Consider the following 16,189-nt stretch of genomic DNA (forward strand, 5'->3'; position numbering starts at 1 on the left):
TCAGCGAGGCCTGCTGTTATCTCGAAAGGCAGAAGAAGGAACGGAGTCTTTTGCCAAGACCTTAGGACTCTCGGAGGGAAACCTTGTGGGTTCAACTCGCCGAGCACCTTTAGGATCAGTAACGTCGCCCTCCGGCGTCCGCCATCTTTGTGACGTCACCTGCCGCGGCCACACCATCTTCAGCGTAGCCACTGGAAGCGGCGTGCTTCCCCCGTCTTTCCTCAGGCGGGGGCGGTCCTTGCGTCGACGCTCCCTGTGCGCGGGGTACGCTGGGAGCTGTAGTCCGATGGGCCCAGCCTTGCGGAGTCCCCGGAAGTGGCCGCGTGAGAGGCCGAGCTGAGCCGGTTCGGGGTAGCGGGACTCCGGGTACTGGGGCGCTGCTCCCGCGCCGGTCATGAACGGGCCGGCGGACGGCGAAGTGGACTACAAGAAGAAATATCGGAATCTGAAGCGGAAGCTCAAGTTCCTCATCTACGTGAGTGCCGGTGTTGGGAGGTTGTGGAGTGCAAGGCCTGCCGCTGGGAAGACCTCAGTTTACCCATGTGTAAAGGGGAGCCGGAGTGAGCTGTCTTCAGGTTCTGGACCTCTTAACCAGCCGCCCCTGACTGAGCGCCTACCCTACCTGTGTTACAGGAACACGAGTGCTTCCAGGAGGAGCTCAGGAAGGCGCAGAGGAAATTACTAAAGGTGTCCCGGGACAAGAGGTGAGACACGGTGGGGGGCACGGGCGGTATGACTGCTAGAGATCCACGTCTGGCCCTGTCTTGGCATAGGATCGTAAGTGCTTGGGATCTTAGGATCCAGTGATTCTTCTAGAAGGGACAGGGGCTCACAAGATCGATGCTGAGATGAGAAGACTCACACTCTTCCCACCCCTTCCCTCAGTTTCCTTCTAGACCGACTTCTGCAGTATGAGAACGTGGATGAGGACTCTTCTGGTGAGCAGGGTCATGAAAATTTGGAAGACAAGGCTCTTGGCACTTCAGCAAGTCTTCTTGGTCCCATCCTGTGGAAGCTGATGCAGCCTCCAATGGCACTTAAACCTAGCTGGTTGCCTCTACCATTCAGTGTGTGTGTGTGTGTGTGTGTGTGTGTGTGTGTGTGTGTGTGTGTGTGTGTGTGTGTGTGTGTGTGTGTGTGTGTGTGTGTACATATATGTACACGCATGCGTGCGTGCACACTGCTATTGGGGCCTGGGTGCTGTGTGTGTGTGTGTGTGTGTACATATATGTACACGCATGCGTGCGTGCACACTGCTATTGGGGCCTGGGAGCTGTCCCTGAACTTTTTTGTTCAAGGCTGGCACTCTGCCAGTTAAGCCACAGCTCCACTTCTGGTTTTTTTGATGGTTAATTGGAGGTAAGAGTCTTATGGCTTTTCCTGCCCCAGCTTGCTTCAAACCAAAATCCTTAGAACTCTCCCTCCTGACTGGCTAGGATTACATTTCATTCTGATACTTTTTAAACTGGGTTTTCCTCCTTTTAATGCTGATCAAACAGATAAATTGATTTCATGGCCTCTAATGAATCCCACAGGTTGAAAAGATGGAAGGTGAGAATTTGTAACCCTTTTGCTGGTGAGAATCACATAAATAACTTCTCTTCAAGCCCTTTAACTATTGGTCTAGGGCAGATATAAAGCAAATAAGAGCTAGTCTTTGTAAGTAATGTTTTGATGCACCGCATAACCCCCATTCTTTAATTAGGATAGGAGAATTGTAGGTAACAGCTAGAGAAATTGAGACCAGGGTGTATAGGCCATAAGAAGTTTCCCTTTTAGCCGGGTGCTGGTGGCTCACGCCTGTAATCCTAGCTACTCAGGAGGCTGAGATCTGAGGATCATGGTTCAAAGCCAGCCCGGGCAGGAGAGACTGTGAGACTCCTATCTCCAATAAACCACCAGAAAACCGGAAGTGGCGCTGTAGCTCAAGTGGTAGAGCGCTCGCCTTGAGCTGAAGAGCTGAGGGACAGTGCCCAGGCCCAGAGTTCAAGCCCCACAACCGACAAAAAGAAAAAAGTTTCCCTTTTATTCTGGCCCCTCATTCCCTGCTGTTCCCATCCCTAAGGCCGTCTACTTAGCTTTCTGTCTGAGGGGAACTTCAGGACCAGAAGCCTGAGAACCCAGCACAGTAAGTCTGAAGAGCAAAAGCCAAAGATTTAATCTGCCACTGTGGAGGAGCACACAATCTGATCATGTCACCTCCTAGCACAGTGTGAGAAAAGGGTTCTAGGAGGGTTAGCAGTGAACTAGCCCTGGGGAGTTCTGCAACCAATGTCTCAGGACATATTCAGACTGAATGTACACACCTGTAATCCGAGCACTGTGGAGGCTGTGAGTTTGTGAACAACCTGAGTCACATAGGGGAACCTTGTCTCAAAAATGTATCAGGTATGGGCTGGGAAGGTGGCTTAGTGGTAGAGTGCTTGCCTTGCATGCATGTGGCCCTGGGTTCGATTCCTCAGCACCACATAAGCAGAAAAAGCCAGAAGTGGTGCTGTGGCTCAAGTGGTAGAGCACTAGCCTTGAGCTGAAGAGCTGAGGGACAGCTCCCAGGCCTGGAGTTCAGGCCCCATGGCCAGCAAAAAAAAAAAATACCAGGTGCCATTGGTTCTCATCTGTAATCCTTTTAGGCCCATGGTTTGAAGCTAGCCCATGACCAGAAAAAAAAAAAAAAAGAAGTGGAGCTGCAGTTCAAGTAAGCCTTGAACCCAAAAAATAAGTTCAGAGACACCACCCCGGCCCTGAATTCGAACTCCATTATATACAGGCGCCACCCCCCCCCAACCAAAGAATTAAAGAACAGAAGTTGAGGATAGTATATATTGTGTGTAGCTATTATTAGGTGAATGGTGGTCTTTCTAGGCAGAAGTACTGAACTTTTTTGCAGAAGAAGGTTGCTGTGAAGTAAAAAAAGTTTTGGGGAGACGGCATAGAACACATCTTACCAAGCATGAACAAGAAAGACTCCTGGTTCCATCCCCAGCACCACCTCTCTACTGAGAGGCCAGAAAAATAGGTTGAGGCTGGTAGCACTGCCACTCTAAGCAGTAGGTAGCACCATCAGGAAAGGTGTGATCAGGTTTTTAGGTTGGACTCTGGCCTAATATGGGGAACCTTTTTTTTTTTTTTTTCCTGTCAAAGGCCATTTAGGTAATATACCATCATTTGCAGACCATCAGAATTACCAAGCCAGGCAGATAACCTTAGGTAGCATGCAGATGAGTCAGTGCTGTCATGTACCAAATGATTTTATGGGCCAGACCCCAGGCCAGACATTCCCCAACCCATTAGACAGTGGGGTAGCAGGGAGTAATGAGCAGGTGATATTGATGTGGTGGCCCGATGTGGCCACTGGAATGGGGGAGCAGTGGGTAAAAGGTCAAGTTTGAGGGAGGGATTTAACAGGATCCCAAATATGGGCAGTGAAGCAAAGGCAGGATTGAGAGCAGCGAACTAGATGAGAGGCATAAAATGGCCAAGGTGTCACACACCTGGGTTCAAGTCCTAGCCCCGAGCCTGGTTTTCTGGGAAGCAGAGGCGATTCCTCTTTTCTCCTTGGACGGTTATGAATGCCAAATGAGGTGTGGGTAAAGCAGCCTAGCACACAGCAGGTGCTTAGCAAACAAGTAATGGAGGAGCAGGGAGTAGGTTGCGAAAAGTAGGAGTACTGCTGGTCTCCCCGAAAACTGCACTCAGGCATGTGTGCCAGCTGGGGAGCATGCTTCCCTTCTGTTGAAGTTAATGGCACCCAGCCCCCAGTGACCAGCCCTCCTCCCACAGACTCCGATGCCACGGCGTCCTCAGATAACAGTGAGACAGAGGGGACACCCAAATTGGACACACCAGCTCCCAAGAGGTAAGCCAGTGTTCGGCGGGGCGGGGTGGGGGCAACCTGGACCCTCTGGCTACCTCTGACCTCCTCCCCTGTCCTTTGTCTAGGAAGAGAAGCCCTCCGCTAGGGGGAGCCCCCTCCCCCTCCAGCCTTTCCCTGCCTTCTTCAACAGGGTTTCCCCTTCAGGCTTCTGGGGCTCCCTCCCCATATCTGAGCTCGGTGAGTGGGGTCAAGGCGGGGAAGTAGAGGACTGGTGTGGGGGTGTGGGTGTCTGGACCAGAGGTTAGGACTTGGGGTGAAGCCTCCCTGCTGGGGAGACATCTGGCTGGGTGTGACCAGCTAGCATCCATGGAGGGTGTGAGGCGGGGCTGTCTACTTCTCTCCCATGTAGGAATCAGGGACAGACATGCCTGAGGAGAACAGACCCAGGACATGGTCCTGCTGCTGTCCCTCCCCTTCTGTTCTCAGGAACCCTGGAGCCACACTCATCACCATCTCTTTTGTTTTTCCATTCTTCTCTTGTGTGCATTTCTTCCCTTCACCCCTCACCCTGACCCCCTCCATTTCCCATCTCCACTCCCCACCCCCACCAGCAGCTGGCTTCCCCTCCTTACCCCCCATTCCCTTCTGACTACCTGGCCCTGCAGCTGCCCGAGCCCAGTCCCCTGAGGCCCAAGCGGGAGAAACGGCCCCGCCTGCCCCGGAAACTCAAGGTACCCTGATTTGGGAATGCTAGGGAGGGGCACAATGGCAGGACAGCCGTCTGAGGGAGGCTCAAGATGGACTTGGGGTATCATTCCAGGAATTTTGAAAGCTGGATTTGGGATCATAGGATAAGACCCTTAGGGGCAAAGCAGAGAAGTCTTGGTTCACAGGCTCCTTTTGGAAACAAAGGTGGACAGTCAGCCTTCTGGGTCTGGGATTGAAGAGACCTGGGGTCCTGCCTGTGTCACAGGGCCAGAGTATGGTATGAATCCTGTGTGATACCAAGCAGCCCCATGGCAGCCAGAATTGAGGGATATAGCCTGTCCCAGTTAAAAGCCATATGACTTAGGCCAGGTGCAGAAGCTCACACCTGTAATACCAGCTATTTGGGAGACAGAAATAAGAAGCGTTGTTGCTCAAGGCCAGCCAGGGTAAAGTTAGTGAGTGAGACCTCAATCACACTCAGCAAGCCTGGTATAGAGTGCACCTGTCACCACAGCTACACCATCAGTATAGGTAGGAGAATCTTGATCTGAATACAGCCCTAGGTAAAAAAAAGGAAAATAACATGGGAAATGGGCCTAGGCAGGGGCATTACTCAAATGGTAGATTTGCCTGCCTAGCAAGGGGGAGGTTCTGAGTTCAAACCCCAGTGTTGCCACCCCAAACAGAGGTGGGGGGGGGAAGAAAGCAAAGCATTCTGGGAATGTGGCTTAGTGGTAGAGTGCTTGCTTAGCATACATGAAGCCCTGGGTTCAATTGCTTAGTATATCAGCTGAAAAAGCCATAAGTGGTGCTGTGGCTCAAGTGGTAGAGGGCTAGTCTTGAGCAAAAGAAGCTCAGGGACAGTGCCCAGGCCCTGAGTTCAAGCCCAGGACTGGTAGAGAGAAAGAAAGAGAGAGATGAATGACTTGGGGCAGGCCTCTGGGACAGTCCAGGTCTTGTAGATTCTGTTTTGTATTGTGGGTGGCCACAGCTGCACGGTGAACAAAGCAGGCAGAACCCTTCCCCGCCTCCCCCAACAAGTGCAGAAGATGAAATGGGTACCAGGTCCCAGCAGAGAAAGCCATGATTGAGGCAGGAGTGGGGCACTCAGCAAGCAGAGCTATGTAAAGTTAGTCCTCTAGGGTGAGGCTTACAGGAAGTGATATAAGCAGGGCACTTGCATAGGAGACCTAGATGACTGAAGTTCAAAGCTAGCCCCTGTAATCCTACCTAATCAGAGGCTGAGATCTGAGGATCATGGTTTGAAGCCAGTCCATACAGACAAATCCCAGAGTCTTTTATTTCCAATTAACCGTCAAAAAGCCAGAAATGGAGGTATGGCTCAAGTGGTAAAGCACCAGTCTTGAGTGAAAGAACCAAGCCAGAACTTGAGAGATCTTGATTTCAAGCCCGATATAGTAGCAGCAGGAAGAAGAGGAGGAGAAGAGGAAGAGGAGGAGAAAATTGTAGGGGCTGGGAATGTGGCTTAGCAAGTGCTTGCTTACTATCCATGAATCCCTGGGTTCCTCAGTACCACATAAACAGAAAAAGCCGGAAGTAGCTCAGATGGTAGAGCACTAGCCTTGAGCACAGAAAGGCTCAAGGACAGTGCCCAGGCCCTGAGTTCAAGCTCCAGGAATAGCCAAAAAAAAAAAGAAAAGAAAAGAAAAGACTAGTAGGAGCAGGTTCTGGAAGGCCTTGGCGGCCCTGTGAAAATTTGAGTAGACTGCTGTATATATAGGCCTGGGGCTCATGGTGCTTATTTGGAAGTCGTTAGCACAGAGGGAAAAAAAGAGAGCTGGGCCTAGAGCCCTAGGAACAAGGCGGAGGAACCAGCGCAGAACACAGTTGTCAGCTGGACAGCTCTCAGGTCTCTGAAGCCACAAAGCAAAAGGTGAGGGTGTGGCCTGAGAGCCGACAGGTAGCTCAGCTGTAGAATTTTAGCCTGGCATGCACCAAGCATTAGTTTGACCTGAAAATCAGGGTGATGGTACTGGCCCCTGCTGGGAGGAATAGAGCAAGGTAGGTAAAAAAAAAAAAAAAAGCAAGTGACAGGAAGACAACAAGGAACAGACAGGGAAGTGTGGCATAGGCATGGGTTGTTGGTAGCTTGCTACTTGATGAGTTGTCTTGAGGTAAAAGGAGATCAGGAAACTAAGCTGGAGATACACAGAAGAAACAGCTGGGTGCTGGTGCTCATGCCTGTAATCCTCCCTATTCAGGAAACTGAGATCCAAGCATCAAGGATCTAAGCCAGCCTGGGCAGGACAGCGTATAGCGTATGTGACTCCTAGACGCCTTATCTCCAGTTAACTAAGGAAAAACTAGACATGGAGCTATGGCTCAAGTGGTAGAACACCAGGCTTAAGAAAGAAAGCTAGGGGCTGGGAAGGTGTCTCAGTGGTAGAGCACTTGCCTTGCATGCTCAAGGCCCTGGGTTCGATTCCTCAGCACCACATAAGAAAAAAGCCGGAAGTGGCGCTATGGCGCAAGTGGTAGAGTGCTAGCCTTGAGCTGAAGAGCTGAGGGACAGTGCCCAGGCCCAGAGTTCAGGCCCCACAACCGGACCCAAAAAAAAAAAAAAAAAGAAAGCTAGCCGGGTGAGGATGGCTCACGCCTATAATCCTAGCTACTCAGGAGGCTGAGATCTGAGGATGCAGTTCAAAGCCAGTCTGGGCAGGAAAGTCTGTGAAACTTTTTTTTTTTTTTTTTTTTTTTGCTTATGTGGTGCTGAGGAATCGAACCCAGGGCCTCATGCATGCAAGGCAAGTGCTCTACCACTGAGCCACCTTCTCAGCCCTGTGAAACTCTTATCTCCAATAAACCACCAGCAAACCGGAAGTGGTACGGTAGCTCAAGTGGTAGAGCGCTAGCCTTGAGCTGAAGAGCTGAGGGACAGCGCTCAGGCCCAGAGTTCAAGCCCCACGACTGACCAAAAAAAGAAAGAAAGAAAGCTAAGGGACAGCCAGCACCTAGGCCCTGAGTTCAAGCCCTGCTATTAGCACCAAAAAAAAAAAAAAAAAAAAAAATCCAGAATATGAGTTGACAGGAAAAGGGTAAACAAGTAAGGTAACAAAGTGAGGTTCCTTCAGAAACAGAGCAGGACAAGGTACCATGGCCCCCGCCTGAAATGCTAGCCACTTAGGATACTAATATCTGAGGATCATGGTTTGAAACCAGCCCAAGCAGGAAGGTCAGTGAGATTCATATCTCCAGTTAACTACCAAAAAGCCAGAAGTGGAGCTGTAGCTCAAGTGGTAGAGTGCCAGCCTAGGCCAGGCATTGGTGGCTCACGCCTGTAAATCCAAGCTACTGAGGAGGCTGAGATCAAAGCCAGCCTGCGTAGGAAAGTCTGTGAGACTGTTATTTCCATTTAAACATGGAAATGGCACTGTGGCTCAAAGTAGTAGAGCTCAGGGACAACACCCAGGCCCTGAGTTCAAGCCCAGGACCAGCATAAAAAAAAAATCTTTAAAAAAATCAGAGCAGGCCATGGAACCAGGTATGTCACGTTAATCAGGAGGCCTTCATGGGCACCACATACTCATAGCACATTGAGACACTGCCTAGTGGGGACCTGGCAGGTCTGTTCCTTAAACTCGTATCTGAGCCTCAGTTCTCTCCTGTGGCATATGACCTCTCCTCCTGTCCATGGTGGTCAAAGAAACTGGAGATCTGACAGAACTCAACTTGCACAGCGTAGGTGCTAAGTTTGTATACCCATAGTGTGAGAGCTGTGCGTGTGGACGTGTGAGGATCTACAGGCTGGCTCTGGAAGGCCCGGCAGAACCGAAGGTTGCTTTCCAGCCTCTGAGGACAAAGCAGGACTGTGTCAGATAGAGAAGGATGCTCCAGGTAGAGGGCCAGCCTGTGGTCAGGCGCACTGCACCGCTGTCCCACAGCGGAGGAGTGACATGCTCAGGTTTGTGTTCTAGAGCCATCACTCTGGCTGCAGTGTGGAGGAGGAGCTGGATCTGGGAGAGGCTGAAGGCAGGGAGTCCAGTTAGGAGGCTGGTACCTAGCCCAGGTGAGCTGAGAGGAGGGCCTGGCCGAGGCCAGCGGCTGCGGGGATCCCAGGAGGGGCCCGTGGTCCAAGTTGTCATAGAAGCTTCCTGGGGAGGGCAAACAAAGCTGCCCAGGCTCTTGGCTCAGGTGGCCCTCTGGTACCGTGCATTGCCTGGGAGCCCCTCCTCCAAGCCAGGAGCCCCTCAGGAGGAGGGGGAGCAAGCCAGTCGTGGCAGGTGCTACCCGAGATGCCCAGAGGCAGGAGGTGGGCACTCCTTGCTGGCTTTGACTCTGGCTTCAAGTGCTGCTTCCTGGAGAGAGCAGGGCCCAACTCTTCCATTGGCTTCCTGTCAGACACCCCATCCCCACCCCCTCATCTCGCCTCCATCACGGCTCTCACCCCCAGGCACTTGTTAGCTTGAGATTGAAGGGGCTGAGGTGGGGTCAGCCCTGCCCGCAGCAGTGCCCCTCCCCGCCCCTTCCCTGCAGCTGCCTTGAACAGGCAGGTCCCAACCTCCCAGAAGCCCCAGGCCTCACTAACAAGTCCTCCCTGTGTTTCTTCCCTCTGCTACAGATGGCGGTGGGACCTCCTGACTGTCCTGTGGGCGGGCCACTGACCTTCCCTGCCCGGGGTCCTGGGACTGGGGTCGGGGCAGCTCTGACCCCCCTCCCCCCTCCTAAGATGCCCCCCCATACCATCCTGAGCACCGTCCCTCGGCAGATGTTCAGCGATGCCGGCAGTGGGGATGACGCCCTGGATGGGGATGATGACCTGGTGATCGACATCCCGGAGTGACCAGCCAGTGCCATGTGCCAGGCCCTGCCCAGCACCCCTCCCTGTGCCAGCACAAGAGCCCCAGCTTCCTCAGAGGTGTTTATTGATGCCCAGTTGCCATACTTCGGCCACTGACACAATCAGAAAAAGGCGTAAACATGCACAGTTGTCCCCTAGGAAGGGGGCAGGGGCCCTGCCCTCACATTCTGGCCCCTGCCAGGGGACAGTTATTTGAATGAGTGGCCAGGAGTATCTGCCACCTCAGAGATCCTGTGGAGACCACCCCTTGAAAAGGGCAGCTGTACAGGGCTAGGACCTTTTTTTTTTTTTTTTTCTTTTAAATGAAGATTCTGTATTAAAGGATTGGCTCTTTTTTTTTTTTTTCTTTTTCCCCCCCTCCTTATACTTTTTGTTTTGGAAATCTCCTCCTGACCTCCCCGAATCCAACCTCCTCCCTGTGGGGTGGGGGTCGGGGCAGCCTGGAGAGGCAGGAGAGAGGCAGCAGGGTGGGCAGGTGGAGGGGGGGGTGTCAGCAGGACTTCCCTCCCGTGTGCATGGAGGTGGTTTGCATATTTGCAGGCAGGAAGTTTGCATATGTGAATATAGATCTCCCCAGTCCCTCACAAGAAGACAGACCCACGGTCACGGAGACTCTCACAAAAATAAGACAGGTAGTGCAGGGCAGAGGCAGAGGCCTCATGTAAACGTGCAACACACTCGTGCGTAGGTTGGGTACTGGACCCTGCCCAGAGGGCTCGTGCTGGGCAGCTGCTGCCCGCTCAGGCCGAGGGGAGAGCGCTAGCGGCGGGGGGCAGCTCACTGGTCAGGGTGTGCCAGCGCTCCAGGGCTGTGTCCGGCTGCTGCAGACAGTCACTCCAGTGCTTCCGGGCCTCTCCTCGGGCGCCTGGCCCCAGGGACACGCCACCTGGAGTGCAGGCCGAGGGAGGGCCAATCAGGGCCCTGCTTCCACTAGTCAGCCCTCCCTCTGTAGCAGGGCCACAGCTGAGCTCTTCCCCTCACCTATGAAGTCGTTGGATTTGCCAATGTCATAGTCCCAGACCGTGACTTCCAGCGTCTTGGTGGCCAGAATGGAGAGCTCCATCTCATAGAAAAACTCCTGAGGACGAGACGCGCCCCATCTCTCCCTGAGGCCCTCTCCAGCCCTGCCTCAGTCCACCTCCACTTCCAGGCCCTGCCTAGGTTACCTCGTTAAATTCTGGGTTTAGAGTCTTCTTCTTCACGCACGTCTTATGCTTGGATTTCTTATCCACATCTGGTCTTAAGTACCTGGGGGGAGAAGCAGGGGCCATGTGCTTAGGGCCAGGCCAGGCCACTGAGGAAGGGCTCTGGGATCTGGCTCCCTCGGGAGGACAAGAGTGAGGACTCACGTCTTCACGTAAGGATCAGAGTAGCCATTGACGTCCATGGCAGCCAGGTGGGCACAGCGGATGACGCCCACCAGCAGGCCCCTGCGCCTCGAGCTGTAGCTGAGGCTCAGCAGGATCCGCCCTCGCTCTTCCAGCAGCCCAGGGCCCTGCTCAGCTTGCTCAATCTGCAAGAGACCAATGCAGAGGGCAGCCTGGGTCTCCCAGCACCTCCCGCCCATGAAGGGCGACTGATGCTCAGGCACCTCACCTCTTTCAGGTAACAGGAGATGCCCCTCAGTGCCGCTGACATGGAAGAGGGTGAAGCCAGCTAAGGGGGGGGAGCAAAAAGAAGGTTCTAGCAACTTCATCCACCCCAGGAGCCCCTCCCCCTGACACTCCTGCATACCCCACACACAGACCGGGACCTGACGCTCAAGGCAAATGTTAAAATGCTTCTTCTGTGAGGGCTTGAGGCGGCGCAGGGGTACTCGGATCTCCCCGATGAATTCATTGTGGCTCAGCTTGTCCTCATCACAGACGGAGATCCTGGTGAAGAATGACAGGGTCAGGACCCCCTGGGTATCGGGCCCTGCCCTGGTGTGAGAAAGATGGAGAAAAACCTTAGATTACTCGCAGCTCTGCCCTCACTCTACACCTCAGCTGTAAAATGGGTGAGAACTCGGGAAGAAGAATGAGTCTGACTATTCCCTGCCCTGCGCTCTCCGGTCCAGCTACAATCTGCTCAGACCTGGGGGCTTGCTCCCATTCTAACCCTGGAGACGGGAGCTGATGGATCACCACAGACGCGCCTGGTGCATGTGGCCACAGGTGAGACCTAGATGGGCCAAAAGCACACCCTCAGGAGCCATCGCCTTCCCCCCTGTCTCTCCCAAGCCTGGGTTTTGCTGCTTCACTATTCCTTGAGAAAGCCTCTCCTTACTGCTCACTGTGCTGGAGCTTTTTAGCAAGTTTCTTGGCCCCCAATGACTCCTTCCATCCTTAGATTTATGGGAGTGTGGGGTGCATGGGACAGGATGACAGGAGGGCCTCAGGCATGCAGACCTGACAAGTCAGGGGCTCTGGGAATGGGTCTTGGTGACCAGAGAAAGCTCTCCCCTGCCCCTCTCCCTATCTGTTAGCTTTTTCACTCAAGGCTGGTGCATTTTCCCTTGAGCCACACCTCCACTTTTGGCTTTTTGCTGGTTAACTGGAGATACCAATCTCATAGATTTATCTGCCAGGGCTGGCTTTGAATCTCAATCCTCAGATCACAGCCTCCTGAGTAGCTAGGATTATGGTCATATGTCACCAGTGCCCAACCACAGAAAGCTTCTAAGGAGACTGATCTTGGACAAGGGCTGGCAGAGAGAAAGCTGGGAACACTCCAGGCAAAAGAGGCACAGCACATAAAGATGAGAAGTTGTTAAGAAAAAAAAAAATGGACAGAGAAGTTAGTCCTCCTTGGAGAAGCAATAGGAGACACTAGGGACAGCAATGCCAGGGGGCTATTTTGAGTACCACTGATTTAAATCAAACCCAAACAGGTTGGCAGCTCCCCCAGGTAGCAGGGAGGGGCCCTTACCTGAGCACCTTGTGAGTGATGTCATCGTCTGTGATTCCGCTGTAGGTCAGGTCCTCGTTCCACACAGGATTCAGCGTGTTTCTCTGAGTCTTTGTTTTTAGCTTATTGGCCTGGAGTGTTAGGATGGAGGTGGGATTTTTGTGGGTTTTTGTTGGTGGTGGTAGTCATGGGGCTTGAACTCTGGGCCTGGGCACTGTCCCTGAGCTCTTCAGCTCAAGGAGAGCGCTCTACCACTTGAGCCACAGTGCCACTTCAGGTTTTCTGGTGGTTAACTGGAGGTAAAGAGTGTCTCGGGCCTGGCACTGGTGGCTCACTCCTGTCATCCTAGCTACTCAGGAGGCTGAGATCTGAGGATCTTGGTTCCAAGCCAACCTGGGCAGGTGAACCGAGATTCTCAGATCTCAGCCTCCTGAGTAGTTAGGATGACAGGCGTAAGCCACCAGCACCAGCTATGGAGGGTTTTTAATACAGCTCCTCCAGGTCCCCAGAGGCTAAAGGTAGGGGCTGGAAGAATCTGAGACAGGAGAGGGAAGTCTTACCTTACAGGCACCAGGCAGAAGATGCAGCTTGACATAGGGGTCAGCCAGGCCATTGAAATCCATGGGCTTGAGGCCCTGGAGGGGAGAAGATGGTGGGCTCTTGGCCCTGTGCCCTCCCTGTGCTGAACCCCCCACCAGTGCAGTACCAGGGAGGGGAAGATCAGAAACACCCTGGGGCGGGGGGGGGGGGGGGGGGGGGAGGGCAGGGGGGGCGGGAAGAAGATTCAGGGGCAGGGGCCTACCTTGGCCCTGAGGATTCGACAGTGCAGAGTACAGGAGGCTTGATCATAGAGGAGGTCGAACTCCAGAGTGCCCAGAGCGGCTGCAGAAGAGGGAAAGTAGGGGTTCTTATGTGCCAAGACATGGGTGAGGTGTGTGGCCAGCACTGGAAGCAGGTGTGTCCAGTCTCTCTGGGCCTGCCATTATGCCTGCAGGACGCTGGGCGGGCATGTGCGTGAGCGCTTGTCTGGGTCCCTGGCTTGGCCAACTGGGGCTGTGTGGGTGGTGGAGTGTCTCAGCAGAAATATTGAATATTGAGCCTCGCTGAAGCTGTCATCTCCACCCAGATTGCAGCTGTGTGGTGGCTGGGGACTGGGCCCTATTTCCCCCACCCCCACCCCACATCCTTCTGCACACCCAAGCCAGGCTTCCTGCCCAAGCCCTTCAAGTCCCCTGACTCACTGGTATCATCTGAGTCGTAGCTATCCACCTCAGCTCCATCCTCCGGAGTAGTGGCCCCAAGCAGGGCAGCCGGGGGCGCCAGAGCCAGCGGGGCCAGGTGGGCTGCGGCTTCCCCACGGCTCCCACCGCCGCCGCCGCCCCCTTCGGGCCCTCCTGGGCCACGGCGAGGGAAGTAGTCGGAGATCTGGCGGATGGGCCGGATGGGCCCGGGGCACACGTTGATGGCCATGTGCTCCTGGATGCTGATGGTCATGCGATCGCCCCTGCGGCCCCTCATGCAGCACCCCTGCATGGGGAGGGGGGGAGCCCACTGATTCCTCACACCTACCAGGATGGACAGCAAGAGGCCTGGGCCCGCCGGACCCCCCCCCCCCCCGCCTGGCTCCTCTGGCTGGGCTGCCAGGCCGGGGTCCCCTGGTCACCTTGCCTGCCTGCCTACCTACCTACCTACCTCTCAAGTGGCCATCACTCATCTGGCGGGCTCTTTCCTCTCAGCCTGGCTCCGCTCTGCCCCTGAGCCCTGCACTCCCCGGGGCGCCTGCGGGTCCGGCGGGCCTCTGCAGCAGGCGTCGGGCCGGTGTCACCGGGTGTCACCGTGCTCTCTGGGACCCTCCATTCGGCCCGGGGATCTGCCTGCCTGATCCACCACCCCCCTTTCCTCACCGCACCCCCCCTGCCCCGCAGCCCAGGGCGGAGGGACCCCTACCTTCCTCCAGAGCGTGGATCCCCCCCCCAGGGGAGTCAGAAAGGCAGCCTCCCGGAGGGAGGGCCGGACGCCCGCTCCCCGCCTCCCCGCCCGCCCTCGCCCCCCGCCGGCCGGGCCCCTGCACCTGTGTCTGCGCCTCCAACAGGTGCCCCGGCTCCGGGCAGCGGCCGACGCAGGCTGGGCGGCGGCGGCGGCGGGCGGCGGGCGGCGATTCCCGGGGCGGCGGGCGGAGCGGAGTCCGGCTGTGCGCACCGCGCGCGGGGAGGGAGCGCGGAGAAAGTGCGGGAGGAGGGAGGGGGTGAGCGGGGGCGGGGAGGGGCGCGGGCTGGGGAGGGGGCGGGCCTCGCGGGGGCCACGCGTCCGCCGGGGCGCTCCGGGACGCACGCGTGCACCCCCCGGGCACGTGTGCCCGCGCTCACACACACACACACGCGCGCGCGTGTGCACCCGGGCTGCCACCCACGTCTGGCCCGGGCACTCCCGTGCGCACACACACGCCTGTGCCCACGTGTGCGTGCGAGCTCACACCGACGCAAGACACGCGCGGCCACACTCACCCGCCAACTTCGCAGACACGCACTCGCCACCACGCGGGCTCCCTGCGCCACGCCGATCCGGCGGCGAGAATTGCCCGGTGTTTCCCAACTCCTCCCGGGAGACCCAGGCCGCCGCCCCGCGGAGCCCGCAGCCTCCCTCCCGCCCGCCCGCCCTCCTTCCCTCCTTCCCCCTACGCTGGCGTCCAGGTCTCCAGGGCCAGACCACCAGCCCGGTTGCCATGACGACGCTGGTTCATTTTCCCCCCCCCACCTCCTCACACCCCCTCCCTGCAGAGAGCTCGCTGGGAGGGGTGGAGGGCGTCTGTCCTCCCTCCTCCTGTCCGTAGGGGCGGGGCCTAGAGATCCGCAGTGGCCTGGGGGGTCCGGCAGGTGGGGAGGGGCATCTAATCTACCTTGGGGTGAGGGAAGCCCTGGCCAGGCATCTGGGGGTCATCAAGCCCAGCTGAGGAGGAGACGAGGCCCCCCAGCAGCCTCCCCAGGCCTCCTCCCTTTGGCCATTCTCCATGCAGCACAACCTAGCACCCAGACTGGTGTCTCCTCCCTGATTTGCAGCCCCATTGGGTACCCTCCTCCCCCTCTCACCCTGGCTGTCTGATGCGGCTCCTCAGGTGGCCAGGGGCTGAGATCTTGGCCCTGAAAGCCCCCAGAACCCTGAAATCCTAATGAGGGAGCAGCCTAGTCACCCCACCTGCCGCCATCTCATTCACCCCTAGTCTACCACCTTCCCTCTCATTGGCCACAAACGTACCCTCAGAGGAAAGCCATGTCCTTACAGAGGCCTTCAAGGCCCTCAGACCAGGGCCTCGTTACTAGATCTTGTCCACTTCAGGCCGGCCGCTTTCCTGCAGTGCCCCAGCAAGTTTCTGGCCTCTGGGCTTTTGCTCAGAAGACCAGCTCTTCCTTCAAGGATCATCCAGGGAATGATCAGCTGTTCCTAGGAGGCTTCCTGGAGCTCAGGGACCCAGCTGCCCCTCAGCTTCTAGATACCTGGACAGCCCTGCTGAGTGTTGTCTGGGCCTTGTTTATGTTTGTGTGTCTCCTCTCAGCCAGGGAGTTCTGCAGAGAGCAGGGGCTGAATCATCTGAGTCCCCAATGCCTCAGACTGGGGCTGGCTTGCCAGCATCCTTGAGTATTGAGGACTTAAGAGACAGAAATGTGGTTGTGCCTCTAGATGCCAGTGGCTCATGCCTGTAATCCTAACTACTCCGAAGCTGAGATCTGAGGATGGAGGTTCAAAGCCAGCCCAGGCAGGAAAGTCTGTGAGACTCTGATCTACAATTAATTACCATAAAACTGGGGCTCAAGTGGTAGAGCACTAGCCTTGAGCTGAAGAGCTGAGGGACAGTGCCAGGCCCAGAGTTCAAGCCCCATGACTGACCAAAAAAATAATAATAAAATAAAAAATGCTTTTGTGTTCTGTTCCCCTCCCCCTTTTTCTTTTTTTTGCAGTACTGG

General features: G+C 55.6%; 2 protein-coding genes across 8 annotated transcripts; one reads left to right on the plus strand and one right to left on the minus strand.

The window, feature by feature from the left end:
* Window positions 1–206: 206 nt before the first annotated feature.
* On the plus strand, window positions 207–9,662 carry LOC138814998 (INO80 complex subunit E). Of its 5 annotated transcripts, XM_070004194.1 has the most exons (8): window positions 207–475; window positions 634–704; window positions 886–938; window positions 3,781–3,856; window positions 3,940–4,051; window positions 4,429–4,545; window positions 8,458–8,549; window positions 9,102–9,179. In XM_070004194.1, the coding sequence occupies exons 1-7, from the start codon at window positions 395–397 to the stop codon at window positions 8,527–8,529; spliced, it is 582 nt and encodes a 193-aa protein (XP_069860295.1). In that variant the 5' UTR covers window positions 207–394; the 3' UTR covers window positions 8,530–8,549; window positions 9,102–9,179. The 5 variants fall into 5 exon arrangements, with proteins under 5 accessions (XP_069860295.1, XP_069860291.1, XP_069860294.1 ...); XM_070004190.1 differs by lacking the exon at window positions 8,458–8,549 and having other exon boundaries at window positions 4,426–4,545; window positions 9,102–9,662; XM_070004193.1 differs by lacking the exons at window positions 8,458–8,549; window positions 9,102–9,179 and adding an exon at window positions 9,249–9,662 and having other exon boundaries at window positions 4,426–4,545.
* Window positions 9,663–9,667: 5 nt separating this feature from the next.
* LOC138814996 (double C2-like domain-containing protein alpha) lies at window positions 9,668–14,816 on the minus strand. Of its 3 annotated transcripts, XM_070004187.1 has the most exons (12): window positions 14,735–14,816; window positions 14,302–14,419; window positions 13,472–13,757; window positions 13,033–13,112; window positions 12,791–12,865; window positions 12,252–12,361; window positions 11,089–11,215; window positions 10,938–10,997; window positions 10,691–10,854; window positions 10,508–10,589; window positions 10,323–10,419; window positions 9,668–10,227 (listed from the first exon to the last, which is right to left on the minus strand). In XM_070004187.1, the coding sequence occupies exons 3-12, from the start codon at window positions 13,746–13,748 to the stop codon at window positions 10,082–10,084; spliced, it is 1,218 nt and encodes a 405-aa protein (XP_069860288.1). In that variant the 5' UTR covers window positions 13,749–13,757; window positions 14,302–14,419; window positions 14,735–14,816; the 3' UTR covers window positions 9,668–10,081. The 3 variants fall into 3 exon arrangements, with proteins under 3 accessions (XP_069860288.1, XP_069860289.1, XP_069860290.1); XM_070004188.1 differs by lacking the exons at window positions 14,302–14,419; window positions 14,735–14,816 and adding an exon at window positions 13,923–13,995; XM_070004189.1 differs by lacking the exons at window positions 14,302–14,419; window positions 14,735–14,816 and adding an exon at window positions 13,919–13,935.
* Window positions 14,817–16,189: the final 1,373 nt, after the last annotated feature.

This window comes from Dipodomys merriami, unplaced genomic scaffold (genome assembly GCF_024711535.1).
Source record: "Dipodomys merriami isolate MVZ:Mamm:240054 unplaced genomic scaffold, mDipMer1.0.p SCAF_62, whole genome shotgun sequence".
Classification (NCBI taxonomy): domain Eukaryota; kingdom Metazoa; phylum Chordata; class Mammalia; order Rodentia; family Heteromyidae; genus Dipodomys; species Dipodomys merriami.

Bases quoted from the DNA above. Each gene is read 5' to 3' on its own strand.
- LOC138814998 (XM_070004190.1), top strand. From the start codon at position 395: ATGAACGGGCCGGCGGACGGCGAAGTGGACTACAAGAAGAAATATCGG. The intron at 705-885 runs GTGAGACACGGT...CCCTTCCCTCAG, and splicing joins AAGGTGTCCCGGGACAAGAG to TTTCCTTCTAGACCGACTTC. The intron at 4,052-4,425 runs GTGAGTGGGGTC...CACCCCCACCAG, and splicing joins CCTCCCCATATCTGAGCTCG to CAGCTGGCTTCCCCTCCTTA.
- LOC138814996 (XM_070004187.1), bottom strand. From the start codon at position 13,748: ATGAGGGGCCGCAGGGGCGATCGCATGACCATCAGCATCCAGGAGCAC. The intron at 12,362-12,790 runs GTAAGACTTCCC...CTAACACTCCAG, and splicing joins TTCTGCCTGGTGCCTGTAAG to GCCAATAAGCTAAAAACAAA. The intron at 10,998-11,088 runs GTCTGTGTGTGG...CCCCCCCCTTAG, and splicing joins GCCTTGAGCGTCAGGTCCCG to CTGGCTTCACCCTCTTCCAT.